Raw genomic sequence first — 20,398 nt, forward strand, 5'->3', positions numbered from 1 at the left:
ATTTTTTTTAAAAACATATCCAATGTGAAATGCCCATATTGGCCAATTTCACATTGTCATTTTATTTTAACATTGTTGTCTATGGGAAATCGGGTCCATCGCGTCTTTTAACATTACTGTCTATGGGAAATCGGGTCGGAAATCGGGTCCATCGTGTCTTTTAACATTACTGTCTATGGGAAATCGCGGGCATCGCGTCGCGGCCCCTTATAACGGCCACGACCGACGCGATGCCCCCGATTTGGGGCTAAATCGCGGGCATCGCATCGGTCGGGTGTCCTTAAGTTAACTAAACTTAAGGACAAAATCGGCAGCCCGGATAACTCACAAGTACCGTAGTGTAAAAGAAATTCAACATAAAATAAAATACTGATGCATTCACTATTTTTAGGTGGTTAAAGGGACTTCCAATAAGCAACTCATTTCTGATGTTTTCACCTTCAAATTAAGGGCAGTATTCAATGAGAAAAATTATCTGTGTTTTATGGAGAATTTTTGCTTTTTTCGCCCTGGACGGAGCATTTTGCTCTCCAAAAGTGAACCACCCTATTCAATGTGAAATATTCGCCGTCTTTCTAAGTGATTTTCGCCGTCTCTCTCCGTGTAGAAATTCTCCATCTTTTGATGGAGAGCTGGAATGTGAACTTTTAATCTAAAAGGGTTTTTTTTTTAATTTTGGTGTAAAAAAAATCAGGTTTTTTTTTCTGTGAAGGGGCATGTTATTTTTATTCATGTGCTTATAGCACATGAATATATATTTAATTAAAAAAAATATATATATATTTTTTTTTTAACACAGTGCAGCCAGCAGGGGGCCGGAGCGCTCGAGCCGCTCATTAGATATTCATATATTCACTGCACCCGATGCACGTTCGGGTGCAGTGAATACTGGGTCCCCCGCTGGCTATAGGGGGGGGGCAGCCTGTGCTGCCTGGGTCCCGGGGGGGCCCCCTACCCTCCACATATGTTCTGGGGCATCCAGGGAGACTTTAATCTCCCTGGATGCCACCGTCCCACGGCTCCCTGTCAGCTCCCTGCCGCGGATGCTCGTCCGCTGCAGGGGTTAAGACTCGCCGCGAGTGGCGGCGAGTCTTAAATACGTTGAATAGTGGGAGCAGGAGGCTCCGGAACACGGCGAGTGCATGGCGAGAGAAAAAATCTCTCGCCATGCACAGAGAATTTTCTACATTGAATACTGCCCTAAGCCTTGATCAACAAAAATAGGGTTCACTAATATCTAGTATGACATTGCATTTTATAATTAATAACAATCTTATTCACCTAGCTTTAAGTTAGTTATAGTCGTGCCTTGATAGTTAGTGGAAAATATTCTTATTATTAAAAAGTGTAATTTAATCCAACCGCACAATTACAGTGCTATCACTATCCAATGATATGAAGCCATTATATTTAATCCAAGTTTGTTTTTGAAAATAATTAAAACTGATTCAGAGTTGCAAGTCCGTTCTACAGCAGGAATGTGCATTTTCATACCATTGATGCTACATAGCCAAGGATATGAAACAGAGCAATTACAGTGGATACATTCATAGGGTTGGTGCAAATGCATGCCGATAATGATGACAACGGCTTTTACAAATGGACAGTTCAGTCATCCCACATGCACCCTTGGAATATATACTGCAGGCATGTCCAAACTAAGGCCCTCCAGCTGTTGTGAAACTACAAGTCCCATCAAGGCTTGCCACAGTATTGCTATTAGGGAATGCTAAAACTATTGCAAGGCATGCTGGGATGTGTAGTTTCACAACAGCTGGAGGACCATAGTTTGGACATGCCTGATATACTGCTTACATTTTAATATACTACCCAATTCTAGTACTACATTTAAAAAATCTATGCGTATGTAAACCATTATTATGTAGTATTTAGCCCATTTTTTATACAGGGGTGTGTATGTGTATAGATAAATGTGTGTAATATAGTGGACCATTCAATTGATTTTTTTGCACTACACTCATTAAGGGGAACCTGACAGAGCAATTTAGTTAATGCTCGGCTTGGGTGCAAATAGCCACAAGTGTATAAAGCTCACAGCTTCTCGAGCTCGCAACCTGAGAGGTGCAAAAACAGTACTTTTTTTGCATTATTAAACACCCATAAAGCAGACAAATCAGGTTGGTTCGGCTGCAATGTGCTCAAAACAAAACTCCATTTCAATATCTGGAATGGATATATTTGAGTATCAGGTCTCCTGCGCTCCTTCTCAGGCAGCCTTCTTACTTATCACTTTTTAAGGTCTCCCTCAGACCTTGAATAGATACTTGGATGTGGGTGGGTGTGATAATTTTAACAGGCGCCCAGAACTGAAATAAATTCCAATTTATTGATACATAAACACTCAATAAAAAACACTCAATAAAAAAACAATAAAATTGCAGAGAAAAATTATTTTGTTTTTGGTAGGATCACCTAGGGTCTGTCCGTCAGTCCGTTTAGTCACTTGTGCCAAGGCCTTGAAGAAGAGCACTAGAGGCTCGAAACGCGTCGGCACAAGTGACTAAACGGACAGACCCTAGGTGATCCTACCAAAGTGCTTAAATATTTGGGGCCACAGCAGGGTGCACTTCCGGACTGCATCCCTGCCCTATTCCATCCCTTGCCGGCTCCAAATACCCTTAGGGGTAAGGACTCATCTTTGTTTTGTTTTTCAAGAAATAGGAATTTTTATACACAAAAAAAAGAAATAATTTTTCTTTGCAATTTTATTGTTTTTTTATTGAGTGTTTATGTATCAATAAATTGGAATTTATTTCTATTCTGGGCGCCTGTTAAAATGATCACACCCTCCCACATCCATTTCAATATCGCCCATAAACTCCAGTTACACGGGAGAAAACCAATTGCATCACCCCATAATGTGTAAGGTAAGCAACTTTGCAGCACTATGTGTGGTATTATGTGAATGCACTATTATAAAGCGTAATTTGAATTGGTACAGTAGTGTGACTTAATCCCTTGCCTATAAGGCCACATCCCATTCCGAGTGGCTGCGTCTGAGGCACACGTTGTCCCTATTAGAAGTATGAGGGGGAATGCACATTGTTGCACCAGGGCCCAGAGCTGCACATGTAGGCCAAGAAACTGATTAAGGTGGCTTTAAGCCTGTGCTGATATATGTACAAGTGAGTGTGAGATATAGAAAGATCTATCGAAATAAATCACACACACACACAATATTAATGATTTCCCTCTGGCCAACTCCCTTAAAGTTGTTCACATACTGTGCTTTATGGCTCTTGCTTGAGGCCTCCTCTTCGCTTTTTTGCAGGCCCACAAATATGCTGTGCGACTCATTCAACAGTTTGCGCAGGACCGGGGAGTAGATATCTTCATCATTACGTACAATGTACATGAAAGGACAGAGCGCTGAAGGAGTGGTAATGTGTGTAGCACCTGTAGTGTGAGGAGAAAAAAGGAAAAGGGACACTCACTTTTTTGTTAAATGAGATTTTGTCTGTTTGGCAAAGTTGGAAGTTAATAAAACTATAGGTCAATTACCCCAAACAAGGACTCCTTTAGCTTTGAGGCCTGTAGACCACCAGTTATTTTTGTAGTTAGCTTAGCAATACAGGTATGCAAAGACAGCACATTATTCTATTTTTGTTTTTATAACATTACTTTTTATATAAATACATGTTCACTCCAAGAAAGGAGACAGTTAAAACAGGAGATTAGGGGGCAAATGTACTAAGATGAGAGTTCTTATTGTTTAGCACCTTCTAGAAGATAATAGACAGAATTCAATTGGTTACTATGGGCGACATCCCATCTTCTCTGGAACACCCATCTTAGAAAATTTACCCCATGGAATCCCTGCAACAAAATAAATATAAAATAACAAAAAACATGATTTATTTATAGGGCGCCACAAAATTTCATAGCGTTTTAAAGAGCAAGCTTACAAGAAGGAAAGGCATAGTATAAAACTGCAAAGGTAACCAGAATTCCTAAACATAACTACATGTATATGTAACAGCATAGTTATAAAAACTATATAGGAAGGATAAAACAAGAGAAGGGAGAACCCTCTTTGAGAGTTTACATTCAAAAGGGTAGGAGGTAGGAATGGTATGCGGCCACATGCGAGGCGATTACAGGGCATTTTCTAAGCGATCTAACTAGGGAGTAGTTGCCCTTGGGCTTAGAGAACTTATGGTCTAGAGAAGGAATGTCCCCTACCTCTGCCCTGGAATCGAAAGGACTGGAAGGCAACATGGGGACATTGTGTAGAAGTGGAGGGTAGGAAAGCTGCCTTAGAAGCTGCTACTGTAGCTACTATTTTATCTAGTTCATACCCAAACAGAAGGGAACTCTGAAAGGGAATCACTTCAAAGGGTTTTTTAGAGTTAGGGTCCGCCTTCTAAGAGCGCAGCCACGAGGATCGCCGTGCTGCGACTGCCGAAGTCAACACTCGAGAGGGTGTCCGCATCAAGTGCTGTCTCCCCCAAATAAAGGGCGGCTTGATTTACCTTCTCAACAGTAGGTAGAAGGTTCTCTGCTGGTACACCCTCAGCTGTGTCAGCCGCGAGAGTAGTTCCCCATTCGACCATGGCTTTAGCCACCCAGGCTGATGCCAGGGTAGGTCTAGCAGTCGTGTAGATGAGTTTGAGGAAGTTTTCCAACTTCCGATCCGTAGTGTCTTTGAGAGAGGCAGTCAGGATGGGCAGAGTAGAAGCTATTCATGCACATCTACCTTAGCAGCCGTTTCCCAGCGGCCCTTTCCTCCTGAGGGAGGGGGTAAAGGGAGGTAAACTATCTAGGCAGGGTAAACTTCATATTGGGTACCTTCCAGGCCTCCGAGAGAATAACCACCAAGTCGTCGGATTTAGGGAACAAAGCAAGAGTCTGGCTTAGGGTGCTTGAATGTAGGGCCGGTGTTTTAGGTGGTACAAGCTGAGTCCTCTAAACTAAGGGCCTTTTGGACCGCTGAAACTATGACCGCCACATCAATGTGTGATGGGGCGTCCTCTTTGCCTGAGGCGTCCTCCGCATCAGCATCTACAGGTTCCTCCTGTTCATCTTCCCAGTCCGTGTCACAGTCATGCTGATGGAGGGGCTGAGAGGAAGAGCTTTCCCTGAATGTTGCCCTGCATTTTTATCAGGTCTATTGGTGAATCAGGTGTATTGCAAGCCCTGAACGGAGGCGGATAATGCACTCACCCACGGTGGTTCCAACACCGGGGGGAGGGGGCAATCCAGCTAGGAATGAGGATGGCATCACAGGCTGCTGAGTGCAGATGAGAGCCTATCCACTAGCTGCGCCATTATCTGAGTAAGCGACATTGCCCAAGCCAGCTCCTGAGAGGAGGCTGAAGCTGCGGGCGGCACCCGCGCATTGTAGCAGCTTGCGCATAAGCCGTCTTGGACATAGTCCTGGGGGGATAGGCCAGCATTACAGGCTGTGCAGGACAGCAGCGCTGGGGCCCCTGTCTTACTGAATATACCCCTAGATGACATAACCAGGCACTATATACACCCATGGAACGCTGGGCGTTCCCAAATGGTGATGGTAATGGAGCAGCCCGGCGCGCCCCCCCCTGCCGGCATGGGTGCGTGCACCCGGTGACCCGAAAGGTCGCCGTGGGTGCACGCACCATACGCCATAGGGAACAGTCATCAGGTCAGTCATATTGGTTCATTACCCCTCCCTCTTCATTTAAGACAGAAGGACTTGGTCTGAGGAGCGTTTTAAAGAAACCTTGTTTTGCATATAGGGACCAACACCAAGGTCAGTGTGGTCCTATTAGCAATACACCCCAGAAATAAACCCTGAATTAATGGGAGGATATCACCTAGAAGAATAGACCAGCGCTGGGAAGCTACCCTATATTATCTTTCTTGCCCAATGCTGGGCTGCTCAGTCGCAACAAGCCCCTTGTGTGTGCATTACCTGCACTTGTGTCCCGGCCTGCTCCTGTTGGTCTTCCGAGTGCCCGGGGATGACAGCGGTCACACACCGATACGTGGTGCTGCAGCTGCCGAGCCCGGGTGCTAGAGCAGCAGTGCTGGTGTCTGATAGACTCCTGTGCTGCTGCTCTGTCACTGACCAAAGTCAGTGTAAAAATTTAAATTAAATTGAAGACGTAAGGCTCCATATTGCAGCCCCTCTCAATGGTGTGTGTGGCTCCTGCCAGAACCAAAAAAACGGACTTGCCTGGACTGGAGGTGGGGTAGAGGAGGGGAGGAGCCTGCTCTGCTTGAGAGGCAGAAGTTTAACCTCTTGGGTGTTGTAAAGCTTCCTCCCACTCTAACTACCCAGCGTTAGCCTGTGGCCCCTGAGGTGTCACAAAGAATGAAACATTATTCAGAAGGTAGCAACTTGATCTTTGTTACATTTAGCAGTAAGGAAAATGTAGATCAGAAAAGGTTACATGACCTCACAAATCTAATATCTGACCACTTCCTTAGGGAAACAACATATCTTGTTATCATAACAATGTTAATAATTAGTAAATTATAGCCGTCCCCTACAGATATAAAAGGCAGCAATTTTGTTGGATGAACCAAGAATCCTAGAAACTGGAACATTCAAAGTATATGATTAGTCATAAGTAAAGTAATGTCTCCAAACTACAAGAACAGTAGACATCCTTAAAGAACCCCATGGGAGTCTATGCAAAAACTGACTATCTCCCCTTGTACATGCTTAGGATGGCATAGAATCTGGTATATGGATATAGGGGATATGATTTTTTCACCTTTGTTTGGATAGCGAGTCTCATACAACAGTAATTCTCCTGGTCCCCAGTTAAATCCAATATGCCGGTTTTGCTGCCCAAGTCCAGGAATGGTCTACAAAAGTCAAAGAGGTAGAATTGTTAATATATAAAAATAGACTGTTGAATTAATACCAATCTCTATTACATAGGAACTAGAGCACAAATTATTGAGTATTGTGTACTCACTGATAAATCCCTTTCTCTGAGACCTATGTGGGAAAGATCAGGAGTGGCAGCCTTATACCCCTTTCAAACTGCACCTCGTACCCAGGTTATGGCGTGAAAGTACCAAAGTTTATTACCCAAGTTATAAGAGGGGTTAAACCCGGGTCATCCTCTGTATAATGAGCGACCCAGGTTTGATGCGAGATCCCAGGTCCAACCCGGCTTAGCAATGTGAAAGAGGTATATGGTGTTTATTTACTAGACATCAAGTTCTAAAACCCAGCAATGATTTTACTACCTGTGACTTGCTAGTAAAAGCATTGCACTTTATAATACGAGGCATAATTATGATCTGAAGAGCCAGGTTTTGGAACCTAATGCTTAGTAAATAAATTCCTTAATGTATGAGCAACATTCCACCTACAAAAAGCAAAAAATTAGGTAATCTACTGCAGCCAATTGCTTTGCTGCCAGAGTCAGTATAACACATGAGGTACAGACAGGGCTGCCATCAAAAATTGTAGGGCCTGAGCCCGGCACTAGAGTCCCCACAGTCATCGTCCCCTTATGGCTGCCCTGGGTATGAATACTTACCCCATGTGATAACTCATGAGAACGGGAGTTTTCTTTGGACCACATTTATCATTGATCGCATTTACAATGCGATCTGGGCGGAATATTCGGGGGATACTTAATATTTGCGGCTAACCCCCGAAAACTGGTGTTTTCGGAGATTTAGCCGCAAATATTACTTGATAAATGCGGCCCAAAGGGTTAACTGGTTAGCCTGAAAAAAATCATTCCATTTTTTTCACTGAAGAAAAAAGACTGGGGCTAAACATACAAGTATGGGTCATTGCGTCGACATGCATTGGAAAATCATCACAAACATTAAATCGAAACTGTAAAGGTCGACATGAGTTTTTCACATTTGTGCCCCAAAGCACTGTCAAAATGTACAGCTGCGCTCGTCATGCTTTGGGCACGGTGCCTCGCTGCACTCGACACACTTTTATTCTCCCACCCCACCATAGGTAGGGCATGAAATAGCAGCTGTCAGAGAAAAACAAATAAAAAACACGTGAAAAACTCATGTCGACCATGTCATTGTTGACATAATGATTGTGTCGACCTTCCAATCCTGTCAACATATCTCAGGCGTCGACCTTCAGTGGTCGACCCAATGTATGTTGACCTAGTGACCATATCCTAAACATATCCCTCTTAACCTAACATGGTCAACACTTTACACTTGAAGGACAACATTATAAATGTCGACTTGCTGAACATATACAGAATGGAGGAATGCTGACCAGGCTGACCGGTACATTTGGGTTCAGCTGGACTCCAGGCCGCACTGGGATAACAGGTTGCTAAATTCCTTGCTTGCATGCCTAACACACAAGAGTTTATTATTTATTTACAGTTTCTTATATAGCACAACATATTCCGTCGCGCTTTCAATTGGAAACCGCAGTGATTAAACAAACTGGGTAGATGCAAACCGACATGGAGGTAGGGGGGCCCTGCTCGCAAGCTTACAATCTATAGGGATAATAGGAGGGATACATAAGGATAGAATTCTATGGCATGGCAGTCCCACCAGATTACAAGACAGTCCTGATGGGATGCAATTAGATATGAATGCTACTGGAGGTTGTGTGGAGTTCCTGAATATGATAAGCTAGCCTGAAGAGGTGAGTTTTCATGAAATGCGTGACATTTTGGAGGCTAGAGGAGAGGCTTAGTGTGCGTTAGGGTGACCAACTCATCCCTTTAATCTGGGACACATATTAATTACACAGGTTCTGTGGCTGGCTTTTACCTGGTTTTAAACTGCCACACCTCAAGACTTCATTTCACCTGGTTTTAAACTGCCACAGAACCTGTGTAATTAATATGTGTCCCGGATTAAAGGGATGAGTTGGTCACCCTAGTGTGCGTGGAAGGGCATTCCATAAGGTGGGTGCTGCCCGACAAAAATCCTGCAAGTGTAAAGCTGCGTACACACATACAGATTTTCTGTCTGATCTATCTGGTGGGAACAAAAACCTGGAAATGTATGGGAGCAACTGACAATCAAAAAATTGTTCCCAAACACTTGAAAACAGACAGTGATCAGTCACACAAATTGTTTAATCGTTCTGATATAAAAAATTTATCAAAGCATATATTTTTTGTCTGTTTTCCTGCATTTGGGTGGAAATTTTTGATTGTCATTTGCTCCCATACATTTGTAGGTTTTTGTTCCCACCAGATAGATCAGACAGAAAATCTGTACATGTGTACACATCTTGAGTGGGAGGGAGTAATGAGTGTGGATGAGAGACGCAGGTTATGACCCATTTGTTAGCCTGACACACGGAAGGTGAGATACAACAATCCGCCTGGTGTGAGGAGCCAACTAACAAGACGTGTCGTACAATGAAAAGAGAGAGAGGAGGCAGTGTGAGGAGAAGAGAGGTTATCATATTTACCATCTCCGTGGGTTCTACATCTAACTCCTCCATGTTTGAAGCTGGCTGTTCCGGCTTTCCCGCGTGATCTGTCAAGACCAGCAGCGAGGACCCCGGGCGGGGCTGTTCACGCGGCTGCCTGTACCATGCTGATGCTGCCGCCGCCGCCTACAGTGCCGTGTCCATCGCAATTACATCCACTGACCTGGGCCGGCCGGCACACAGGTCAGGCAGGGTGAAAGAAATGGTAGCATAGTGAAACACGGTTCTTCTAAACACACCGTCGTTTAGAACGAGACGCTGCTATGTGCAAATGATGTAATTCAACACATAATATTCAGCCATAGGAACTGGGGTATCCGCTGTCCTGTCAACATGCATACTGGGCGAATAGTACTAGTTGCTATCACGTTACAATAGCTTCTTTTTTTTTTTTTACCCCGTGGGCGCTTTGCTGTTGTGCATGTGTGCGCTAGCCTTTAACTCCTGTGTTTCGTGATCCTAGGATATTAATACAGGGGTCAGGGGATATTTTATTGCAGCTTGCATACCTGAGATGACAATACTCACCTGTATTTAACGGGATTATTACAGTACATTTATAATATTATACCGCACAAATAACAATAGCCCTGGTCACTGTGTGGTGTGAAAGGGCCTTTTGAAAAATCCCTGGTCCAGCAACCCGAACCAGGTTAAAAGAAGGTTTTTTTCCCCCGGTTGGACCCAGGTTGCTGGGCAGTGTAAACGGGTAACCCGAGACTTGCAACCAGGGTCCCATTCACTTCTATGGTGGATTAAATTAGGACACCTAATTTAATTCAGTTATCCTGCTGAATCTTTTGGGAGCACCACCAACCTAGTACCCCATAATATTCTTCTTGTTAAAAGGTCGCATGTTGGTTCAACACTAAATTCTTTCATTTCCATTTCTCTCTCACAAACTGCCTGTGACACTTCACCCAGTTATTTCTAACTTCTATGGTGGAGGCAGCTGCATTACCTTAGTGCTATCCTGATGACGTTAGCCTGGTTGCTGTGACCCGCATTTAGCGCAAATGCCGGCTTGGGTGGACCCTTGTCTAAATCCTGGGTTGCAACCTGGCATTTGCAATCTGAAAGCAGTATTATACCCCTATTCACATTGCAAATGCCGGGTCACTCCCGGGATTTGGACACATGTCCGTCCATGGAGTGAACCGGCATGTGCGCTGTTTGCTACTCAAAGCGACCCTGTCACGTTTTGTGAAGCACTAGCTGGAGTGTAACGGAGGCTGGGTGCTTTAATGTAGGGCTGTTGTATGAACGACAGATTGGAGTGAAGCAATTGGATAAAATTAAACCTTTTTTAATAAAGATACTGCGGTACAACAGCACTGAATGAACGGGACCTTTTTACACTGCCCATCAACCTGGGAAAAACACTGATTTAATCCGAGTTGGATTGCCAGGTTTCTGAACCCGGGATATTCGATTTGGTCCTTTCACACCACCCGTGTTATTTTGATCATGTATCTGAGCATTTATGACAATAAAGATATTATTATTGGAGTCATTTTTGAAAAAGCAGTGACAGCTCAAGGAGGTATGGGTCATTAGGTTGACACAAGAAAATGGTCAACATGCCTTCAGGCTGCCATCCACTAGTGCGATATGGCCTCTTTTTATTTGATTCTGACGCAATGCTGCAAAGGATCGCATGAAAAGTGACACATCGCATGTCATTTTCCTGTGAATGCGATGTAAGGCACATTCCCATGCGCATCGCAGTCGCAGATCCGATGGGCTGCCATGAATATTCATAGCAGCCCATAGACCTTGCTGGGATTGCATACGATACATTGGGGCAGATGTATTAAGCCTTAACAAGAGATAAATGCAAGGGGGATAAGGAGAGATAAACGTCCAGCCAATCACCTGCTAGCTGCCATGTTACAGGCTGTGTTTTAAAAAAAGTCAGTAAGGAGCTGATTGGCTGGACGTTTATCTCTCTTTATCACCCTTGCATTTATCTCTTGTTAAGGCTTAATACATCTGCCCTATTGTATGTAAAAGGACAGCATAAAATGTATCACATGCGAGCCTGCTGCTGGTTGAGTTGGCGGGGTAGTGCATGCTATACTTCGCCCTGGTGGGTGGGGGCCCTGAAATTGACATGAAAAAGTCAACATGAGTTTTTCACGCTTTTGTTGTCTGTATAAGTGTACCGCATATCTTCGCTTCAAGCATGGTGGATTGTGGTTGTGTCAACGTTTTGACCATGCATGTCAGCCTAATGCATGTCAACCTTTTTCACGTGTCGACCTTTTGACTGTCGACCAATTGTTGTCAACCTTTTGACTAATGACTGGCTGAAGGAGCTTGGGAGTTCACTACATTGCGGTGATAACTAGAGAGGTGATACATCCACCTGGACCTAACTTCATTTGGCCTATGGGTGTAACCGTTTAATTACGGCCCTGTGAGTCCATTAGTTAAGGACCTCATCCTTACGGAAACATTTGGCACGTTAAAGCCGGATTGGCTTTCCCTAAAACCTACCCTCTTATTGATTTTATCTTGTTTGAAAGAAACTGTTACCTGACAGGCCTATTATTAAACTTTGTTGTCACACCCCCGATTAAGTCGTTCTGACGAAACGCGTTGGGTTTCAATAAAAGAACTTTTATCCTGAACGAATTTCATGTGTCATTCTGGAAGGGGACTAGGAATGGTCATATGAAGTGTGATGAATATACTTTTATGATTGCTGTTTAATTGACTAGGTGGTACCAAGTCCAGCGTTCTCCGATAAACCAATCTTTTTGTGTATTTTTGCTTCAGACTCTCACTAACAGGAGAGCCTTATCGGAGTAGCAGCTTACAAAATCATTTAGCGCAAGACGAAGGCCATATTGTATTTTTTATATATATATATATATATATATATATATATATATATATATATCAAACAGTATATCCAGGGATATAGAGAAGACAGCACTCCTTATTTGATACCAATGAGCAAGGACCATTTATTTACTCCATAAATGCAAGAGCATCAAAACTTTTTCAAGCAGCTTAATGATAGTGGGGGTCACACATATATTCACCCATCCTAGTCGTGTAGAAAAGACACAGTCGGCAGTCGACAAATTCGTTTTGGCTCAGAGGAGCCTTTCTCACAGACTGACCCTCTGAGCCGAAACGAATTTGTCGACTGCCGACTGTGTCTTTTCTACACAACTAGGATGGGTGAATATATAGTTGAGCTTCAGACCAGATAGCATGCCTGGAATCAAACATTGATGTGATAGCTATGTGTATTGTAGCCATTTTCAGCGATAGTGTTAGGACCTGCAGAAAAGTGGGGTCCCGTGAAGGGGGCTGCAGGCTTAAATGCATTGATCAATTCATGAACCAAATCTCCACTATTTATTATCAGTTAATTTAGTGTGTGCAGAGCCCCTACAATGTCTGTTTAAACAATGTGGTCACAAGCCATAGGGCACCCCAAAACTAGGAAAGGTGAGTGCCGATGTTAAGTGTATATATTGTTTATTAGATTAATTTTTTAAATTAGTCTTATTGTGGTCACATTCTCTCATGCACCATGTTTTAACTAAGATTCCATAGCTTATGTTAACCATTTCCCTAGATGATTAGTGACAGGTGTGTTGGTAGCTGCTCACCTATAAAAGCAAAGTGTGCTGTGAGCTTCAGACCAGATAGCATGCCTGGAATCAAACATTGATGTAATAGCTATGTGTATTGCAGCCATTTTCAGCGATAGTGTTAGGACCTGCAGAAAAGTGGGGTCCCGTGAAGGGGGCTGCAGGCTTAAATGCATTGATCAATTCATGAACCAAATCTCCACTATTTATTATCAGTTAATTTAGTGTGTGCAGAGCCCCTACAATGTCTGTTTAAACAATGTGGTCACAAGCCATAGGGCATCCCAAAACTAGGAAAGATGAGTGCCGATGTTAAGTGTATATATTGTTTATTAGATTAATTTTTTAAATTAGTCTTATTGTGGTCACATTCTCTCATGCACCATGTTTTAACTAAGATTCCATAGCTTATGTTAACCATTTCCCTAGATGATTAGTGACAGGTGTGTTGGTAGCTGCTCACCTATAAAAGCAAAGTGTGCTGTGAGCTTCAGACCAGATAGCATGCCTGGAATCAAACATTGATGTGATAGCTATGTGTATTGTAGCCATTTTCAGGGATAGTGTTAGGACCTGCAGAAAAGTGGGGTCCCGTGAAGGGGGCTGCAGGCTTAAATGCATTGATCAATTCATGAACCAAATCTCCACTATTTATTATCAGTTAATTTAGTGTGTGCAGAGCCCCTACAATGTCTGTTTAAACAATGTGGTCACAAGCCATAGGGCACCCCAAAACTAGGAAAGGTGAGTGCCAATGTTAAGTGTATATATTATATATATATATATATATATATATATATATATATATGATAGTAATCCTGGCACTCGGTCCGAAATAGGCAAAGACTTGGGTGTCCCTCTGTCCATGCACGGCGGCAGGAAATGTAGACAAATCACAATAGAGGGCACTCGCAAGGTTTTCAAGCTGCACGGCGGCAGACTGGCAATAAGTATCACAACTGACACAAGTACTCACTACTACTTGTGTCAGTTGTGATACTTATTGCCAGTCTGCCGCTGTGCAGCTTGAAAACCTTGCGAGTGCCCTCTATTGTGATTTGTCTATATATATATATATATATATATATATATATATATATATATATATACTCCAAATGAAGGCACTCCACACAATTCAATGCAATTAAGAAGGCTGTATTTCAGATGCTCATATCGCCAAGTACAAGTACTTTCAGAGCTTCCGCTCCGTCATCAGGGCAATGGCAACAGCGTTTTCGCAAGAAACATAGACAACAGTGTATCCCCAACAAACCCCACCAAAATAAACACATTTATACGTTACCGCCATCGCCTCTCCACCCCGCACGGCGCCGGCGTCTGCTTACCGGAAGTCCCAGACCCGAACTTCCGGTTTCTGGGGCGGATGTTCTGGACGCACCTGCTTGTGCGTTCCAGCAACATTAGTTCCGCGTTCCACCGGCCTTCCTGGTCTCCTAGAACTCCTTGGATAGGCCAAATCGACGGGCATTGCTGCAGGGATGCAAGCAGGCAAAACGGACTGACGTATCTGTAAAATATATAAATGAAAACACAATAAATAACAAAAATGGACATAGACACTAAAGAATCAATCTAGTAACATAAAAAAATCAATCTGATAACATGAAAAATGAAAGTATGAATTTTTGAACAGGCTGTCACAACTATAGCAGTACTCATACCAAACTGTTCCAATTTATTTTGTCATTAAGACCATATGGTTTAATAGTATTAAGACGCAATATCCACTGTGTCTCTCTAATCAGCAGGGCCCTTGCCCTGTCACCTCCTCTCAGACTCAGGGGGATGTGATCAATAATAAAATATTTGAGGGACTCCAACCTGTGTCCCTGTTCTAAGAAATGTCGTGGAACCGGCTGGTCCACAACTTTGCCCTTCAATGTGTTGCCTATAGCCGATCTGTGTGCGGCCATCCTCTCCTTGAACTTCCTTGTGGTCTGTCCCACATAGAACAGGCCACAGGGACAAATTATAACGTACACCACAAAGGTGGAGTTGCACGTCAACACAGAGCGGATGTCATATGTTTTGTCATGATGAGGGTGTTTAAAAAATTTACAAGGCAAGATAAATTTGCAGGTGGCACAGTCATTACAACTGTAGCAACCTGGGGGTTTCCTATACACATTGGGGTGTAGGGGTGGATCACTCTGTCACATCGGCCTTCATTAGTCTATCCCTCAGGTTTCGTCCTCGAGTATAGGCCAACAATGGCCTCTTGTTGATTAATGCAGGGAGATCTCTATCTGTGGCCACTATAGGCCATAGTGCCTTAGTGGCCCGTCTGATGATTGGACTAGTAAGAGAAAATTCATTCACCCAAGGGATGACATCAAGCCTTTCCTTCTTCTTAGGTTTGAAAAGCTCCTCCCGCTGCATTTTGAGGACACGCTCCTTTTGAGATAGGAGATTTTGCATCTCATATCCCCGATCACTGAATTTTTTTATCATTTTGTCCAATTCATTGGGCAAACACTCCGCCTCACTTGTGATGCGTGCCACTCGCATCATTTGTGATAGCGGTAGACTTTTTTTAAGTGACGGAGGGTGGTGACTTGTTGCTCTAAGCAAAGTATTTCTATCTGTTTCCTTAGAGAATACACTAGTGCAAATTTTTCCATCTTTAACTGAAATAGATACATCAAGAAAGTTGGCTTGAGTCATACTGTGACTAAATGTGAACTTGATATATGGGCTAGCCGTATTAATCTGGTTCATACAATTAAGGAAGGACTCCTCACCACCCGCCCACACCAGGAACACATCATCTATGTATCTGGTGTACATGACGATGTGCTCACTAATGTGGGCGGGCGCAAAGAAGAGATCCTCCTCCACCTCAAACATGTATATGTTAGCGTAAGAGGGGGCCACAGAAGATCCCATGGCACACCCTCTACGCTGCACATAAAACATGCCATCAAACAGAAAATAGTTGCGACACAAAGTAAGCTCTAGAAGTTTCAGAAACAGTGTATGATCAAACAAGACAGGATCAAGATTTTTAAGTAAGAAATTTTTCATAGCCCTGAGGCCCCCCTCATGCGGGATGGACGTGTACAAACTGCACACGTCCAAACAACAGAGAAGGGCCCTAGGGGGTACAACAACCATCTCTTCCAATTTTTTTAAGAAGGTGGTTGTGTCCTTAAGGAACGTCTTCTGCAGGGGCAGCAAAGGCTGCAGGATGCTGTCCAACAATTGTGAAACTGGCTGCAATAATGAATTACAGGCGGAGATTATGGGTCTCCCGGGCGGTTTAATTGGATCCTTGTGCAACTTTGGCAATGTATAGATCACCGGGACCACAGGATACTGCACCTGCAGTGCTTTCAGGACCTTCTTTGGAATCAACAGTTCATGACATGCTGTTTCCAAGATGTCAAACAGTTCCTGTTGATAACCGAATGTTGGATCTCGGCTCAGGCGTGAATACACCTCCATATCCGCAAGCTGATGAGAAATCTCCGATTTGTAATCCGATTTATTAAGAATCACAATCGCCCTGTGATTCTTAATAAATCGGATTACAAATCGGAGATTTCTAATCAGCTTGCGGATATGGAGGTGTATTCACGCCTGAGCCGAGATCCAACATTCGGTTTCTGGATGGTCAGAATACACAACAATGTATTTATGCACAGAGCAGAAATAATAGTCGGCACTCCTTAGGTTTTTTTTTTGTGGTAAACTTTGTTAGAGTAAAGCAGGTAAATACAGTACAAGAGAGGCATCAGTTGCCTTGATAAAGCCTTTTAGGTGAAACGGCCGTAGGCTACTAGGGCCACTGTCTACATGTTAAATTGTGTTTGTATTTTGTGATAAAAAATAACCACTGTATTGAGATATAGATCTTAGCACAAAATAAGAGTGTCATATAGGTCCCCAATGTCACCTGAAAACAGTGCAGGACAGACAGCGGGAGACAGCGAGCGGCGTCTAAGTCACTCTGACGAGCCGGCTCACTGATTCTCCAGAACAGGGAGAGTTATTCGAAGGAAAGAATACAGAGGAAATGTGGGATACATTTAAAAATGTACTAGAATCACTAACTACTAAATACATTCCAAAAGTCAACAAGGGTGAATTTAACAAAAAAAAGCCAACATGGTTGGACAAAAAAGTAAGGACAGCGATCAACAATAAAACAAAAGCGTTTAAGTTCTATAAAAATAACGTAAATGAGGAGACGTTCATCAAGTATAAAGAAACAAACAAAACTTGTAAAGAAGTAATCAAAGTAGCTAAAAGGGAAAACGAAGAGCGTATAGCCACAGAAAGCAAAACTAACCCCAAGAAGTTTTTCAAGTACATAAACAGCAAGCGAATAATTAAAGAGAACATAGGCCCACTAACAGATATCAACGGTAAAAAATTTGCAGAAGATATTGAAAAAGCGGAAGTGTTAAATAAGTTCTTCTCATCAGTATTTACTAGGGGAGAGCAGTTAGTGGAAAGCACAGATACCTCAACTGGGACAAACAAACCGGACCTCAATATGGATCTCTCGACCGAGGATATAATTTTGAGGCTCAGCAAAATAAAAACTAACAAATCACCAGGGCCAGATGGTATACATCCTAGGGTACTAATGGAGTTAAGGGAGGAACTTGCGACCCCTCTATATTGCATATTTGATAATTCACTATCAACATGTATGGTACCAAAAGACTGGAGAATAGCAGAGGTAGTGCCAATATTTAAAAAAGGTAAAAGGGAGGACCCTGCAAATTACAGGCCTGTGAGTTTAACATCAATAGTGGGTAAAATATTTGAGGGCATTTTAAGGGATGGTATCCTGGAATACTTAGACCTTCATAGTTTACTTAGTATTAACCAACATGGGTTTGTGAAAAATCGTTCCTGCCAGACAAATTTACTGGGCTTCTATGAGGATGTCAGCAAAAACCTTGATAATGGAAGCGCAGTAGATGTGGTCTTCCTTGATTTTGCAAAAGCTTTTGATACAGTACCACACAAGAGGTTGATAAATAAAATGGTGGACCTGGGACTAGGTGCTAATATCTGTAGATGGGTAGGGAACTGGCTGTGTAATAGAGAACAAAGAGTGGTTGTGAACAGTGCAGTATCAACTATGATACCAGTACTAAGTGGAGTGCCACAGGGTTCGGTACTGGGGCCCATCTTGTTTAACATTTATATTAACGACATAGGGATGGGGATTCTCAGCGATGTATCCATCTTTGCTGATGACACTAAACTGAGTAGAATTATTGAATCAACAGAGGATGTGAACATACTTCAAAATGATCTTAACAAACTAGATGAGTGGGCTAAAAAGTGGAAGATGAGGTTCAATGTGGATAAATGCAAGGTTATGCATCTCGGGAGACGTAACCAGTGTGTAAGTTACAACCTAAGCGGGGAGGCATTAGGTACTTCAGCACTTGAAAAGGATCTAGGAGTCCATATAGATAATAAGCTGGGGTGCAGTGTTCAATGTCACATTGCAACAAAAAAGGCCAACAGAATTCTAGCATGTATTAAAAGGGGCATGGAAACTAGGGACTCAAAAGTAATTATGCCACTGTACAAGGCATTGGTTAGACCGCATCTTGAATATGGAGTACAGTTCTGGGCCCCACACTATAAAAAGGACATCATGGAATTGGAAAAAACCCAAAGAAGAGCAACAAAGCTTATCAGGGGAATGGAGAATTTAAGCTATGAGGAGAGATTAAGCAAGCTAGGACTATTTACACTTGAGAAGAGACGTTTAAGGGGGGACATGCTCAACATGTACAAATATATCAGGGGCCAATATAAGGAACTCTCAAGCACTCTTTTTACTGCAAGAAAGGAAACTAGGACACGAGGGCACGAATTTAGATTAGAGGAAAGAAAATTTCGTTCCCTCAAAAGAAAAAATTTCTTTACGGTCAGAGCAGTCAAACTTTGGAACTCTCTTCCTGGAGAGGTGGTGTTGGCGGATACAATAAATACGTTCAAAATTAGGTTGGACAAGCATTTATTGGATAAAAATATCCAGGGGTACTAAAAAGAACCATAATCTGTCTTTTACAAGGGATAAGCTATTAAAACGTAGGTTGAACTAGATGGACGCAAGTCTTTATTCAGCCTTACCTACTATGTAACTATGTAACTATGTAACTATGTAACACTGTCCGCCTCTGCAAGAGGGGATATTACAGCAAGATGCCACGGTACCTGCGAATAATACATTAGGCATATCTAAGCCTAAATCGCAACTAGTTAGTACCAGGGTAGCGGAGACTGCATGCTGCAGAATTAACAGCTACAGCAAGCAAATCTGAGGACGGCATAATATACAAAAGCCGCTTATTCCTCAGGGGAGACCTATTCAAGTGATAACACTCCACACTGTGACACCTTTTTTAAAAAAAAACATCATCAGAGACTCCTCTATTAAGAAAGTAACAAGAATATACAAAATAAATTGAACTATCAATCTACGAATTGTATCGTGTGTATGATAGTGTGAGATCTGACAATTTTGCAAAAAAATAAAAAAAATATTACAGTGGTAAAAAAGCAAACTAAGAATACACACTCTCACTGTGTCTGAATTAAAGTGTAAAGCTGCAGAATTAACAGCTACAGCATGACAAATCTGAGGACTGAGGACGGCATAATATCCAAAAGCCGCTTATTCCTCACGGGAGACCTGTATGGGCAGTATTCAATGAGGAAATTCTCCGTGCATGGAGAGCGTTTTATTTCGCTCTCCATGCACTCTCCGTGTCTTTGCGGAGATTCTCCATGTTTGGAGATTCTCCGTCACGGCACTTTATCCACTATTCAATGTGGCTGATGCTCGCCGCCAGTCGCGGCGAGTCTTAACCCCTGCAGCGGACGAGCGTCCGCGGCAGGGAGCTTTCAGGGAGCCGGGGGACGGAAGCAGCCAGAGAGATTAAAGTCTCCCTGGCTGCTCCAGAGGAATGTGGAGGGGAGGCTTGAATATTTAAGTGACTTGTGAGTTGGAAACAGAAGCAGGTGAAAACAGAAGCAGGTGAGTTATCTTGCATTCTGTCTGTCTTGTATTCTTTATCTGTCTATCTATATAGAGACTAATTTTGAGGGAGAAATCTGAGTGTGATTTTGGTTGTGCCTGTATCTGTATAGTGTATTGTTACTAGGTGTGAACAGATACTAGGAGGAGGAGCTAAATCTAGGTGTGAAGAGAGATTAGGGGGAGGAGCTGAGTGTAAACAGGTGCCTGACATACTATTTAAGTAGAGACAAGACTCATTAGAGCTTGCTCATTGAGAGAGAAGCTTGCATACTAAAGTGAAGCTTGAATATTTAAGTGACTTGTGAGTTATCTTGCATTCTTTATCTGTCTATCTATATAGAGACT

General features: G+C 42.8%; 1 protein-coding gene across 1 annotated transcript in view; it reads right to left on the reverse strand.

Moving 5' to 3' along the window:
• NUP85 (nucleoporin 85) overlaps positions 1-9,542 on the reverse strand; it is a 56,979-nt gene extending 47,437 nt beyond the window's left edge. The window contains exons 1-3 of the mRNA XM_083148035.1: positions 9,386-9,542; positions 6,723-6,816; positions 3,246-3,417 (exon numbers count right to left, since the gene is read on the reverse strand). Coding sequence (XP_083004161.1) covers positions 3,246-3,417; positions 6,723-6,816; positions 9,386-9,418 — 299 coding nt within the window. The 5' untranslated portion in view covers positions 9,419-9,542. The remainder of the gene's footprint in view (positions 1-3,245; positions 3,418-6,722; positions 6,817-9,385) is intronic.
• Positions 9,543-20,398: the final 10,856 nt, after the last annotated feature.

Source organism: Crinia signifera, chromosome 6, assembly GCF_055691185.1.
Source record: "Crinia signifera chromosome 6, ASM5569118v1, whole genome shotgun sequence".
Taxonomy (NCBI): Eukaryota; Metazoa; Chordata; class Amphibia; order Anura; family Myobatrachidae; genus Crinia; species Crinia signifera.